Source organism: Cygnus olor, chromosome 24 (assembly GCF_009769625.2).
Source record: "Cygnus olor isolate bCygOlo1 chromosome 24, bCygOlo1.pri.v2, whole genome shotgun sequence".
In the NCBI taxonomy this organism is placed as follows: domain Eukaryota; kingdom Metazoa; phylum Chordata; class Aves; order Anseriformes; family Anatidae; genus Cygnus; species Cygnus olor.
This window is the reverse complement of record NC_049192.1, coordinates 4,486,208-4,500,389: the sequence shown is the minus strand read 5'-3', so window position 1 is coordinate 4,500,389 and position 14,182 is coordinate 4,486,208. Positions and strand designations below refer to the sequence as shown.

Sequence of the window (14,182 nt, the reverse complement as noted above, 5' to 3'; positions counted from 1 at the left end):
CTTTGCCCACCTACTAAAGCAGGGATGTTTGCCTAAAACCTATACAGTCCCTGTATAGTGATTTACAGATTGGGCACCTTGGATTTTGTTTATTTCTAGATTTATTTATTTTTTTATTTTTAAACAGATGATTCAAATGATATGTGGGAGGATCAGGAAGAAGATGAAGATGAAGATGAAAGCTTAGCAGGACAGTTCTTATCAGATATTCTTTCCACAAACAAGTATGGTAAGTAACAACTTCAAGGTTGTTACTCAAAGATAAAATAGAATTGCTGATGTTCTAGTTAGTTTTCTTTCCTTGATAGCAGGCAAGGGGGAGGAAATACACTGGGACTTTGAAAAAGGTGGATTTTTTTTTTCTGTGGGAGAGGGACATGTCTTTGAACAACACATTGATTATATGACTTTATTTTTCACATGGGAGTTTGGATGCTGTGTAGGCTTTGCATTGTTGTGAGGTTCGTGCAGGTATTTCTTTCTGAAGAGAATATTGGTGCTCAAAGACGGAGAAGCGGATTGGTGCTGGAGATGGAGATGGAATGACAGTGTCGTAGCAGTGGACGAACTTGCCTGTGGAGTGATCTTGAGAAATAATTGCAGCATAAAGCAGACAGAGCGTGTATAGTATCTCCTTTCCTCTCTTCCCCAGTTTGCATATAGTCTTAGGGGAGAACCTTACAGGCTGATACAGTAGGGAGACTTCTTGCATTAGCACAGAACTGGAAATGTGTCACCCTGGCATAAGATCAAGGCTTAAGATTAATAGTGCACGTAACTAACAAACTTGCTTGTCTAGTATCTTGTGTATGCTCATCTCACGTCTGCATTCCTTGGGACTCCCACTGCGACCCTTCTTGTTCTGGGGTGTATTTTTTTTTTCTAACCATGTGAACTTAAGGAGCAAATATTCTGGATACAAAATAGTTTATGCAGCAGTGCCGAAGCTATTTCTTTGTGGACCTTTGGACTTCAACAGTAGTCCAGTAGAACACTTCCTGAGATATTTTGCTCTGTTTTTTGTTAAAACCTGCTGATTTGCCTCTGACAGATGAGGATTACTATGAAGATGATGAAGAGGATGATCCAGATGCGTTAAAGGACCCTCTTTACCAAATAGATCTCCAGGTGATGCTCTAGAATTTTTTTTAAATCAGGTTCCTGTCATTCCTTGTGAATTTATTTATTTTTATGTTGTACTCTAACAAAACTGCAAAACACCAGTGGAAACACCAATTAATGATGGTTGTCCCAAATGTAGTCAGTTCATTGAGGTTACTTTGGAAAGTGCTGAGTATCCAAAGAATGCCTGGAGCTATTTTTTCATATTGTACCTATAACTTGGAGAAGGAAATGAGCAAAACTTCTTTAATAGAGGGAGGTGCGACTTTTCTACCCATGAGCTTCACAGCTATTTGCTGAAATCAAAAGTAGATTGGATATTACAGAGTTTCATATTCCCCTTGGAGATGCTCCCATCCAGTCACAGGCCCTGTGCCATACTTTGCTCCTGCTTTTTACCACCGCCTGGAAGCTGTTTGTTGGCCTTTCCCCTCTGCCACCTCGCTCCCTTCTGCATCGCTTCTCTGTTCCCTGCAGTCTCCTTGTCATGTTTGGTGCGTGTTCGCGTTTATCTTTGGATGCTTGAAAGAAGCAGAATTTCCGAAGTGAAGTGATGCTAACTGGATCTTTCTGTCTCCCTTTCAGGCCTATCTCACTGACTTCCTGTGTCAGTTTGCACAGCAGCCCTGCTATGCAATGTTTTCAGACCATCTCAATGAGAACGAAAAGCGAGTGTTACAGGCCATTGGTATATAAACCCGCTCAAGAGACCATACCGATCATATCTGAACCATATTTTTTGGCTTATTCCACGTTTTATGATTAAACATAAAACATTTTCCAGTGTCTACCTGCTTGTCACAGGTGGATGATGGGCCTCATTGCGACGTGTAGAGCCTCATCTTAACGAATCTGCTAAGGGAAGGAATACTAAGAAAGCAGCAAAGATGGAAGTCTATAGAGCTTTGCACGTTGGTCTCACCATGGGAGCACTTTCATTTTCCACAGTAACTTTCCAGGAAGTTCTTAAAAAAAATTAGAAATGTGTCCTTAATATTTTTAAAAGCAAACTGTCTCTACCCGTGAAGAGGCACTTAACTGAGTTTCACACAGCACAGCTGGACAGAGAAAGGAATTGGGTCACCTACAGATTGCTTGGATGTATCTTGAGAAATTGGAAGGTTGTTCCTCTTCGCGCTCACATAACACATACAGGGTAAATATCTCGATCTTACAGTGCGACTTCTTTTTATAGAACTATAGACTCTTATCAGAGATGCCTGAATGGTATGGAACCAGTTTACAGGAGTTTGGATGGGAAGCTGAGACAATAAAACTAGATGCATATCTTCTTTCCTGCTGTGGATGGGGCTTTGTTGCTCACATCTACTGTCTAGTCCCATGGGAGCAGTTCTTTACTAATGCTTTTGTGTGCACATGCTCAAAGGAAGCTACCACTTAAATTTCTGTTCCTGTGGCATGTGGCTACTAAAGACTTCGGTTTTATGGAACACAAGGAGCCACGACTTTTAGGGCAAGAAAAATGATTGTATTTAAGATATTTGCTCCATGACAGCCACTCTGAACTACTTTGCTTCCTTCACACTCCTGTGTGTATTTTATAGAGTGGTAAAATAACATTTGCAAATTGATTTACCCATAAGAACAGCGTGATGTATCTCACAACACCTCTCTGCCTTTGGTTCCCTCTTGGGGAAAATGAAAATAAAACTATTAAAATGTACATTGGTATCCTTCTTATAAAACAGATTTAAAAGGAAATTGCACATGTTTCCTGAAGTCACTTTTTTTAGACATATTTCTCCTTAGGAAACTTTCTGTATGTGCCGCCTGGAGGATGTTAGGGTATTTCACAGGAGTCATCTAAACAGAAAGGGAGTCCTGTAATGGATACATCTTCTTCTCCTTAAAAGAAAAAGGCTGACCCATTATAGAGTTTCCTTTCTTAAGAAAGGTACTTGCTGTTCCTTTGTGGAATAATATGCTTTGAAGTTGTATCTGAAAACCTCCAAAGAGATGGAGTAATTATGTATCTTACTGATCTAGTTTAGAATATAGCTTTTCACGTTTTTTACCAGGAGGGGATAATAAATTAACTTCTTAACAGATAAAGATGGCACAACCTGTTTAGCATCTGTGGCAAAATAACCCCAAATTGTAAAGCGGATATTGCTCCCTTCTCCCACTCAGATCCCTCTTGTGCCTGAGAAGAGGCAGAAATAGGGGGAATCGCCACAGTTTGCTGTAGACCTGCAGGTCTGGCTCAACCTTGAGTCCTCAATAGTTTTTTTGTATGAATAGCTCTATGAGAAGCAGAACCTGAGGCTGGTTTTTGTGCGTGTGTGGCTTTGTCTGGATTAGCCTGTGTCTAATAAGGTGTAAGCTCTGATCAAAAGTTTCCAAGCAGTTGTGTTGCAGTATCTTTCTTCCCTGTGGATTCTCTGGTGTATAAGGATATACAATTAAACTTTGTGCTATGGCCTTCCCTTTGCTGGGAATGTTGTGGCTCTGTCTTCTACTTAAATATATATATATATATATATATTTAAAGTCAATTAGGAATTTCGTTTGAGACGTTTGTGTGTCTCGTAGCTTTCACTGAAAGGGGCCAACACATTAAACTAAACAGTCTCTTGAGGAAACCCAACTGGACGTAGATGGCTGCAGTGGTATATCCTGATAGCTGTTGGGAAGGATCAAGCGAGTGTCCTCAGAGTGACTGGTCCCAGCCCTGGGAACAGGTAGGACCATCTAGTAGTTGACATTCCCCCCTGCACACCAGAACAAGCCTGTGCTGCATCAAAACTGTGTGTAAGTCAGCAGAGCAGAAGTAAAGACAAAATCTAAACTCCATTTCAAGTTATAGAATGAAAAAGCTATAGTTTGGCCCATACATTGACAGCAGGGATCATAACAGTCATCTATCCATCTATCCATCCTTTGAGGTAAGTGAATACCAAATGTTTGAAAGCATCGGGGTGTGTCTTAGGATGTTAGTAGTAAATGGGTCTTGTTCAGGTCTGGTCAGGCTTGGGGAGAGGTGCTGGTGGGGTTTGTGTGCTTTCGGGTGATGTTGACGGGTGCGTGCCTTGGTGGTGCTGGCTTCAGTCATCCTTCAGGCACGTTAAGTTGGGTGGCAGGTTTAAGTAAGTTTGAAAAATGGGAGCAGCCTTGTGTAACTGATACCATTCCTCATACTTGAACTGAGGAATCCAAGGATTTCTTGGTGATTGCAAGGTCCCAAGAGTTAAATGATAAGTGTTTTGTACAGTTCCTGCTAGAGCTCCTGAGTGTTGGTTAGAAGCTGCTCTTTGATTTGCAGATGTTGATAGCTTTTTCCATGAGTGCATCCAGTGAGATGGGAGGGACTTGGGGATAAGTGGCTGTTGGGGACTAGTGCTGTGCACTCCCCTGCCGGTAGCATTGGCTCACGTGCACGCACCCGTCCCGCAGCCTGAGCAGGCACGGTGCCACTGTACAGGAGCTCTGATAAGGTCTGGGGCTGGAGACCAAGCTTGGAGGTGGTCCTGTGCCCATCTGTGCATGGTGGGCACAGGGATGGCGTAGCTCCACAGCATACTGTGGTGTGCAGGATGCTTTTTTTGGCAAGAAGTACTGCCTTGAGCTTTTCACAGAGAGGCCAAATAGGGTGTGAGAGCACCCAGTGCTCGGCAGGGGGTTTGAAGGAACCCTGTGTGGTCCCACACGCCTTTGTCCTGCTTTCTCCTTCCTCCTAACAAAACTGACTGATACACGATGTATCTTCACCCACAAAGTGCTTGCTGGAGGCTGTCAGCTTTGAAGCCGATCGGAGCCGGTGTGCCTCGAGGAGGTTGCTCAGGCTGAAAGATGCCGGATGCTGTGGAAATGCATCTAAGGCCTGGTGTCGAGGTGTGCAACACCCATCGTATTCGTTGTCTGTTGTTGAGAAGAAACTGAACCCATAGTCACCAAAGGTTACTAAGGCTGTGCTATGAGGTGCGTTGGGTAAAATGAAGGACGGGACTGTGGCTGCCCCAGCATGGCCGCCAGCCTCTGGTTGGGGTTTTATTTTGCTAGAGTAGCATGAAGCTCTGGTAGCCACAGAAAATAATTTAAATAGTTAATAGATCAGGTATGACTCTGGAATGAGACTTTATGCGTACTCATGAGTATTGTTCTTGGTATTTTTTTTTTTGTATTAATGAATAAAAGCTTTTAATGTACAAACGTGCCTCGCTTCTGCTTGTACAGGGAGCGGGCACCGGGCACCTGGGCCAGCCCCGGGCTCCCCTCAAGCTGCGGGGGCAGGACCCGCCACCAGGGGGCAGCTGGGGCCTGGGGCTCTCCTGCTGGGGGCGGCTGGGCCCGGACCCGACCCCGACCCCGACCCCGACCCCGACCTCGATGCCCCAGGGCCCGGCCCCTCCCTTGTGGCCGCTGCCCGGGGCCGCGGGGACTCCTCCACAGGCAGCCCGCAGGGCCTCTGCCCGCACCCTGCGCTGCCGCCGGACCTGGGACTCGAACGCGCGACCTTCGGTGCCGCAGCGCCGCAAGCTGCCGCCGAGCCGCCCCCCCCCCACCCCTCCCACGGAGCGGGGCATGCTGGGGGCTGTAGTCCGCCGGTGATCCTGCAGCCGAGCGGCGAGTAGTAGTAGCCGCGGGGCACGCCGGGAGTTGTAGTCCGGCGGGGAGGCCCCGCCGGTTGCTACGGGCCATGGCGGCGGCGGGGGCCCCGGCGGGTGTCGCGGGGCGCTCTAAGGTGGCTCCGAGCGTGGACTTCGACCACAGCTGCTCGGACAGCGTGGAGTACCTCACCCTCAACTTCGGGCCCTTCGAGACCGTGCACCGCTGGCGCCGCCTCCCGCCCTGCGACGAGTTCGTGGGGGCCCGGTGAGCGGCGGGGGGCGGCGGGCGGGGGGGGGGGGGTCGGGGTCCGGGTCCGGGTCCGGGTCCGGGTCCCCGTCCCCGCGGCCCCTGACCGCTGCTGTGTGCTGCCCGCAGGCGCAGCAAGCACACCGTGGTGGCCTACCGGGACGCCATCTACGTCTTCGGCGGGGACAACGGGTGAGGCCGGGGGGGGGGGGCGAGGGGAGGGGCCTGGGTCTGAGGGGAAGGGGCTGGGGGGGGGGGTCTGACCTGAGGGGAAAGGGCTTGGGGGGCTTGGGTCTGAGGGGAAGGGGCTTGGGTCTGAGGGGAAGGGGCTTGGGGGTGAGGTCTGACCTGAGGAGAAGGGGCTTGGGGATGGGGTCTGACCTGAGGGGAAGGGGCTTGGGGCGTCCTGACGTGAGGGGAAGGGGTTTGGGGGGTCCTGACCTGAGGGGAAGGGGCTTTTGGGGTCCTGGCTTGAGGGGAAGCGGTTTGGGGGACGTGGGTCTGAGGTGAAGAGGTTTGAGGGGTTCTGGCCTGAGGGGAAGGGGTCTGGGGGTCCTGGCTTGAGGGGAAGGGGTTTGGGGGTCTGGGTCCTGCCCTAAGCAGAACTGTAGCCCGCTGAGTTCCTTCGTCCCTGGTTCCTTCCCACAGGAAGACGATGCTGAACGACCTGCTGCGCTTCGACGTGAAGGACTGCTCGTGGTGCAGGTGGGTCGCCCTGCACAGCTGCCTGCAGGGGTGGGGAAGATGACTTCCTTTCTCTGCACCCCTGGTCTGGGTGTAAAAAGCTGGGGCTCTACACAGATCATCCAGGAGGAAGCGTCTTCCCCCCGCCCCGGTGCGGTTGCAGTTGGGCCTTCACAAGCCCCTTGGTCTGGTGTGTGACACAGCCTTCAGGGAGGCTGTCAAATGCACCCAGCTCCTGCCAGGGGATGCTGGGCAACGCAGTGATGCTTGGAGCCGTGGGCTGGCACCGTTCGTGCAGTCTGAGAGTGCCAGAAGGGCACGTGGGCAGAGGGACTGGGCTGCTGCAGCCCCTCGGGCAATGAGAGGTGCAGATGGGGGCTCATGGATGCTTTTGCTTTGCTCCCTCGTTCTGGACTGTGCGATCTGTGTTGTCTTACCTGGGCCTTACTTGATATCTCCGCCAAACAGATTTCATGTTCGTTATGCTGTCTCTGCTTGCGGTGCTTAGCCTGTTATGAAATCCTAGGTAATATAATTTAAGAAACCAAAACCAGTGAAAATAGTCAAGAACAGTAGATTAACTTTTAACAGTTATATTTCCTGTTGAGTCTGCATAATAACTTTGAGTGCTTGAAGCATGACAAGGGTGTTTGATTGCTGCTGTTCTAAATGTTGTGCAGGGCTTTTACCACGGGGACCCCGCCAGCACCACGGTATCACCACTCAGCTGTGGTCTATGGGAGCAGCATGTTTGTGTTTGGTAAGACAGTGGCAGATTACAGTTATGCATGTTTGGAATGATAAATGTGTTGGTATTTTAAAAACGATATATTTTTAGGAAGCCTCAAAGAATCTTATTCAGTAGAAAACCTAGCATTTTTCCACAGCTGGCTGTGATTTCAGCTTTAGCTTTGAAATACTTTTGCTTCTTTGTCCAAAGCAATGCAAACTTGAAGCTCATTGCCATGGTGTTTCTGCAGGGCTAAGAGCGAAGGAGAAGTCTCCCATCTGCAGTAGTCCAGTAGTTAAATAGCTTCTCTCTGTGTTGTCTAAACTTAAGTTTTCTTCTCATATGCTGACTCTAAGCATACGTGCTGTATTGGGTTTGAGTCTAATGGAATTGTTGTTGCTCAGGTGGCTATACTGGAGACATTTATTCCAATTCCAATCTGAAGAATAAAAATGATCTCTTTGAATATAAGTTTGCAACTGGACAATGGACGGAGTGGAAGACTGAAGGAAGGTAAGGAAGCGACATTATTATCCTACGCTTCAAGATTCTGAGCATCACTCAGCAACCATTAAAATGGCACACAGACTTAGTTACAATGTTAGTATTAAGGCTATAAGACTGTTTCTTTCTTGCTTTCTTAATTAAAGTTTCTTGAAGACTTTATCTTTTGCTCTGAAGGCCTACATTCCAGAGTGTACAAGATTGGAAATTTGACAAAACCGTTCTTCACGTTTCATTTCTGAGTCAGAAGGGATGGGAGCAAAGGAAACGATTTCTTTTAAATTCTCTTTTTCATGGATAGCATGAAATTTGTTGATTCCATATGGCTTCAATTTGTTTTTGTCATAAAACAAATTGAAGCGTATTTGTAGTTAAATGTACACATTCCTTTCTTATTAAAATTTGACTTTCTTGGAGCATACTTACTTGAAGTGCATTAAGGTGATGCGTGTTCACACAAACAAATTCAGAAGCAGATGAATGAGTTGATATGTGTTTGCATCTGTTGGATGGAGGTTCCCAAGATACAATTTTCCAAGGGAAAATTAAGTACGGTAACTCGTTATTTCTTCAAGTTGGCTATGCACGTTTCAGGTTGTTTCGTGGCTCTAGTGTAACTTGCAGAAATGGATGAGGCACACACTCTGTTCTTGAGTTACTGTTGCTCACTGCTCATGAGTATATGTTACATTTTAGAAGGTAGACTACATTAGTAATTTCTCTTTCTGGTTCTTCTAGCAACTTCGGACATTTCAGAGAGTAATTCTTATTTATATTTTATGAATTCAAATGTCCTTCTGTTTACCCACAGCTGAAGTTGGCTGATTTAGAAAAAGCAATTCAAATTAGGAAGGAGAAATCACATGACTGATCTTTTATCATGGGCTCTGTATTTCAGGAATGCCTGCGCTATGCTGTCTTTTGAACCCTGTCCATGATTTCACTTACGTGTTCCATCCTCTTAGTGCATGAAAACCTGCATGGGATTTTTATAACATTTGTAGTTTTCCACTTTGCTATAATGATAGTGCTATTAATCGTCCCACTGCTTTGCTACCTTAGATAAAATACTTCAGAGTATTTGGAGCATAACAAGCAATTTGTTGGTTTATTTTTTTTCCCTGGATGTGTTGAGGTAGTTTAGTGATGGAAGGAGAGAATAATGTTCTAAAATGTACCCATCAGAAGCTTGCTTTGTGTTTTGAGGATGTATGACAGAAGCAATTTCCTGGCTGAGGCAGTTTGTGTAGGGGGCTTTATTCTTGTTACCTGTGCATTTTGCCTATCATGCAGATCCTTCTTCTAGCACTTCTGTAGGTAATTAAGACTTTTTTTTCTCAATTGCAGGTTACCGGTTGCGAGGTCAGCTCACGGTGCAACAGTGTACAGTGATAAGCTGTGGATCTTTGCGGGATACGATGGCAATGCACGGTATGTGGAGGGATCGCTCTCTCCTTGGTCGCTTGTGTAAAATCCCAGTCACTGGCTTTTCACATCTGTAGAGACATTTTCCTATACCGAGTGCTTTTAACAATAATGGGAGCTTTGCTAAACCTCACTGTTGTTGAAGCGTTAGATTTTTGCAGTTCACTAGTACGTGTTGAATTAAGTATATGTTTAAAAGCTAAGAAGCTGGTGACTCAGAATGGCTGTGGATGTATGGTTTGACAGCTTGCTTGATTGCAAAGATGCTAAATGGTCTTTGAAATTTGGCAAATGAGCATTTCTTAGAAGATACCCGCTACAGGCCTCCTGATGTTGCTGAAAACTGACAGAACAAAGCCTGGGTTTTCTATGAAGTCATATAACATAACCGAGAAAACTATGTGAGCTTTTTCTTTGAAAATACGTGATACCCTTGGTGGGATATTGCGCTGAAATATCAAGATTATTTAGATTGAAGGCAGATGAGATGTTAGATGAGAAATGACTGAAAAGGAGTGGTACTGAGAAGTTAGGGAGAGCCTGGTGCTTTGTTCCAGATTCCAGCTCTCCACATGTGCTGTCAGTCCATCAGGGAAGAGTCAGTTCTGAACGTGTGATTTTTTTTTTTTTTTTGTCTTGGTGAAGATGGGAAGTTTTTTATGTTGATGCACGATATCTGCACCATGAGAACACATAGATTGGCACACACTAGGAGATGCCTCAAGTTGCTGGGTGCCTCTTCTGAGGAGAATCTGTAAAAAAGCTTCTCAGTCTCCACCGGAACCGACATTAATGTGAAGAAGCAGCTGGGATCTTTCCTTTGTTTCTGGAGGAAGAATTGGAGAAAGATGCATGACTGTGGAATTGTTCTGTTCCAATTTAGGAAGTTCCCCATGGGCCCTGGGTAGCTGGAAGGAGAGATTGGGTGAGAGGAGCTATCTAATTTACCAAGATCGTGCTAAAAATGTCTTTTTGTGGAACATGAGCCTCCAGGCAACTCTGAACAAAAGAAGCATTTGTAGTCGTCTGCAAATTACTTGTATTGGGAAAATCATAGTCAGATGTGTAGTAGCCTCTGATGTGTCACGTTACTCACTTCATCCTCTTTTATGTGTTTGGAGTAGGATTCAGCCACATAAATAATTACTGTGGTCAGTATCAGGAGTTAGCAGGAATGGGTGAAAGAAAGCATGATAATAAGGGGTATTTCTGTAAAAATCCCGAAGATTAAATTCTAATCCTTAAGCTCCAAGCAGAGTTGTTGTGTTAACTGTTGTGTGTATGTAACCAGAAAGATGCTAAAGCAGGCTCTGGTGGTGGTATAAAATATAGAGTTAGAAATTTAGGTTTGTATTATTTTTTTTCTGCTAGCAGGAGATTCTTCCTTTCAGGAGAAGGAATGCTGATAAAATATAATCTTTGTCTTTTCAATTCTATGAGCTAAAAATAACAAAACATAAAGTGTTTCCAGTCCGACTTTTTTGTGTTGTAACACAGGTTAAATGATATGTGGACAATTGGCCTACAGGATAGAGAGCTAACATGTTGGGAAGAGGTAAGAAGCTTTAATTTGAAATAATGCAAATAACTTTTCTTTTTTGGTTTTCACACACAATTACTTTAAATTTCCTATACCAGATTGCATTGCTCTCTCTTCAGAATGTATTTGTCACACAGCTTAACAGCAGTTCAAGTTTCATTTTGTTTGTGTACTTGGAAAACACCAACGATGTATGAACGTATGATTTCTGCTTGTGAATCTGTGAGCTGGACCTCGACTGCCCGGGCTGGCTTTGCTATGTCCCCTCTAAAAAAGGACTGTGTTTCCCGCTTTAACCACTGCCATCAACAGGAATCTTTGCTGAGTGCCTGTCAAGATCAGAGAGAATCCCCATCCTCGCAGTGACAGAGGCTTTAGAAATACGGCCTCCCATCTTTTTTTATCCGTGGTAAAATTAGTCTGTGCAGACCTGTAAACACAGCATTAATTGATTACCTATTGCCAAATTTATGGGGACTTGATTGTCTGCAAACGTTGCTACCGTGTACTCTTATGTGCGGATGCCCTGCGCGTTCCTACAAGCGTACTCCACATGTGTAACTTTGCTCTACAAAATGTTTTGTTTGTTTATTTTGTACTTCATTATCTTTCAGATTGAACAAAGTGGTGAGATCCCTCCTTCATGCTGTAATTTTCCTGTGGCTGTTTGCAAAGACAAGATGTTTGTTTTCTCTGGCCAGAGTGGAGCAAAGATTACCAATAATCTCTTCCAGTTTGAATTCAAGGAAAAAATGTAAGTTTTTTTGCAGTTAAGCTGCACAAAATCCACATAATCCTTGACTACTTAAGCTGAGGAATGCATGTACTTGAAGCTATTGAGGAGGAATACTACATCTTATGACCAGCAAGGATAGATTAAATAAAATATGGTCTGTTTTAATGAGACTTTGTATTTTGCCATGTGCTTTGGCTAGGGCTTTTTCAGCAAATGAACAGAAAGTTTGGTAGATATGCTTTAAGAAGGAAGCATGTATCTCAGTTTATTCTGAATCAAATGCCAAGTATTTTCTTCCTAAAAGTTGTTATGAATACTTGATTAAAAACAGACAGAGGTCCTGTAAAATACCAGTTCACACTAGAATCCTTAGGAAATGTGAAAGCACAGTATCTTTTAACATCTTGAGTATTCAGTTTGAGACATTTAGTGTGACTTGCTTGGAGTGCTGACTGTTGCTCTGAAAATGTGACCCCTCCGGTGAGAGAAAAATGCCGTAAGGTGGGCATGCAGATCTTAGGGTCTGTTCTGGAAACCTGGTCTGTCTGGTTACCAGTGGAACTGGCTGATGTGGAACCACAAGTGAAACAACAGCCAACTGCCTCAAATCCTTGGCTGAAATAGTGCTATCATCATGAATAAGCAATGCCTTGCCGAAACGTGCTACATAATCAGAATGCTGCCGTTTACTTGGAAGGGTTAGCTGTTAAAATGTGTGACAGTAGATCACTAATTCCTTCCCAAGTTGTGGTCTTTGAGCTGCTGGGGTTTACATAAACATGTCTAGGTTAAGGAGACGTGTTGTCTTTATGACATTCTCAGCTGTTTAGCAACATGGAGCTGATGCAGGTCTCTGAGAAGTTTAAGGGGTTTGCAGTTGCCTGTGGTTGTGTGGGTTCAGTAACAACTCTAATGGGCTTCTCTTCTTAATTTGTATAATCTGAGTGAGAGTGAGAAGCTGACTTTGAAGAGAAATGTGAAAGACGCACTCTGTTTCATGTTTGGTGTTTCAGCTGGACACGAATTCCTACTGAGCACTTGCTGCGGGGCTCCCCTCCTCCTCCACAGCGGCGGTACGGCCACACAATGGTGGCATTTGACCGGCATCTCTACGTGTTTGGTGGTGCTGCAGACAACACGCTGCCCAACGAACTTCACTGCTATGACGTGGACTCTCAGACCTGGGAGGTTATCCAACCCAGCCCAGACAGTGAGGTAAAACGTTCGGCATTTGGTTTTGCTGACAGTTTACGGACATGTTTTTGACAAGCACAGAGGCTTTTAGTTAAATAATAGTAGTTCCTTCCCACTAATGGTTAAGCAGCTGAAGGATTATGGATAGAAGCCTGTGAAAGTTAGTCAGATTTACTCTTACTCTGCAGTCATGTTAAAAACTTTGCTTACTGCTGTTTAAAGAAATACCGTAAAAGACTTGTAATTCAAGTTGTGAGTCAGTCTGACAAAGATTAAGAGTAATCTCACCCTGTGGATTGGTAGTGATTATACGATAAAATGTCCATCTTTTTTCATAGCACACTGATAAATGCTCGTCTCTGAGATAACCTGGCACTGCAGAGCTGAAGTGCTGAGTGCGTGATATTAGCAAATGGGGTGGCCTCTAATCATCTCTTTCCCAGCATGCAAAAGAAAAATAGTTTTTTTGAAGCCTCTACTAATATACGTATTTCCTGGAGTTGGAATGGCTATGTTGACTGTATTTGGTCATTTTAATAGAATTTGCTTTAAGCCAATTGGCTTTAAGCCAATTTAAAATATTTCAGCTGATTTAGCAGTAGGTTTAGGGTATTTGTATTAGCTGATGGGTTGTGAAGAAATGCCTAGATGCTTGTGTGCTCTCTAGAGAACTGTGGAGATTAAGGTTATACCATAAAGGGATGAATATTACATGGATTAGGATCAAATGCAGATTTACTAATTTTGCCAGAATTGGTATGACAGAGGTGCTTACATCTTTGACTGCTGCACTGTATTTTAGTTGTTTACAAAGATACATAATTCAGCATTTCATGAATAGGAAAATCCCATTTACACACCGCTTGTAAATTAACAATGGATGTGGGCCTGATTTTGAAAAATTATTTGACTAAAGTATTTCAAGGTAGCCTATTTTATGCTTTATGAAGCTGATTTATTTTAACGTGACATCAGTAAAAAGGCATCCCCATTTTTTAAAGATGTGACCACCTTTGGGAAGGTAGATAACATTCTGTACCTACCACCTTTATTATTTGACAGACAAGGCTTCCTCAAATATTGGTTCCTCACAGTACCATGCTTATCACTTTCAGGAGCAGAACTGCTGGCAGTGTTGTAAAACAGCACTATTGCCTGATTTAGGCCCTACTAAAATGAATATGGCACTCTGTATTTCAAAACTCTATTCATGGGCTGTCTCTAATCCCAGGCAGGTGTCTGTGCTAGTTTTGTGTGTTACCTTTTGAAGGTTCTTCTGCAGCTACGGTGTCCAGAGACTAATTTCACAGAAGTAGGAAGTGACAATGAAGCACTGTTGAAACGTGATTGTAAATTTTCTAAAAAGACTGATTAACTGCAAGATCTGAGAGACTTTTGACATTTTAAATAAGTTCTAAATAATTTTATGCAT

General features: G+C 44.4%; 2 protein-coding genes across 4 annotated transcripts in view; both read left to right on the top strand.

The window, feature by feature from the left end:
* The window catches only part of IPO9 (importin 9), a 34,065-nt gene extending 30,495 nt beyond the window's left edge, over positions 1 to 3,570 (top strand). For both annotated transcript variants that reach the window (XM_040535503.1, XM_040535505.1), the window contains exons 22-24: positions 128 to 229; positions 1,052 to 1,128; positions 1,708 to 3,570. In XM_040535503.1, the coding sequence (XP_040391437.1) occupies positions 128 to 229; positions 1,052 to 1,128; positions 1,708 to 1,818 (290 nt within the window). In that variant the 3' untranslated portion in view covers positions 1,819 to 3,570. The remainder of the gene's footprint in view (positions 1 to 127; positions 230 to 1,051; positions 1,129 to 1,707) is intronic.
* Positions 3,571 to 5,653: 2,083 nt separating this feature from the next.
* The window catches only part of LZTR1 (leucine zipper like transcription regulator 1), a 38,383-nt gene continuing 29,854 nt past the window's right edge, over positions 5,654 to 14,182 (top strand). The window contains exons 1-9 of one of the 2 annotated variants that reach the window (XM_040535510.1): positions 5,654 to 5,955; positions 6,067 to 6,129; positions 6,586 to 6,642; positions 7,302 to 7,381; positions 7,756 to 7,864; positions 9,203 to 9,286; positions 10,778 to 10,835; positions 11,435 to 11,574; positions 12,570 to 12,771. In XM_040535510.1, the coding sequence (XP_040391444.1) occupies positions 5,780 to 5,955; positions 6,067 to 6,129; positions 6,586 to 6,642; positions 7,302 to 7,381; positions 7,756 to 7,864; positions 9,203 to 9,286; positions 10,778 to 10,835; positions 11,435 to 11,574; positions 12,570 to 12,771 (969 nt within the window). In that variant the 5' untranslated portion in view covers positions 5,654 to 5,779. The remainder of the gene's footprint in view (positions 5,956 to 6,066; positions 6,130 to 6,585; positions 6,643 to 7,301; positions 7,382 to 7,755; positions 7,865 to 9,202; positions 9,287 to 10,777; positions 10,836 to 11,434; positions 11,575 to 12,569; positions 12,772 to 14,182) is intronic. The other variant, XM_040535511.1, reaches the window with a different exon arrangement.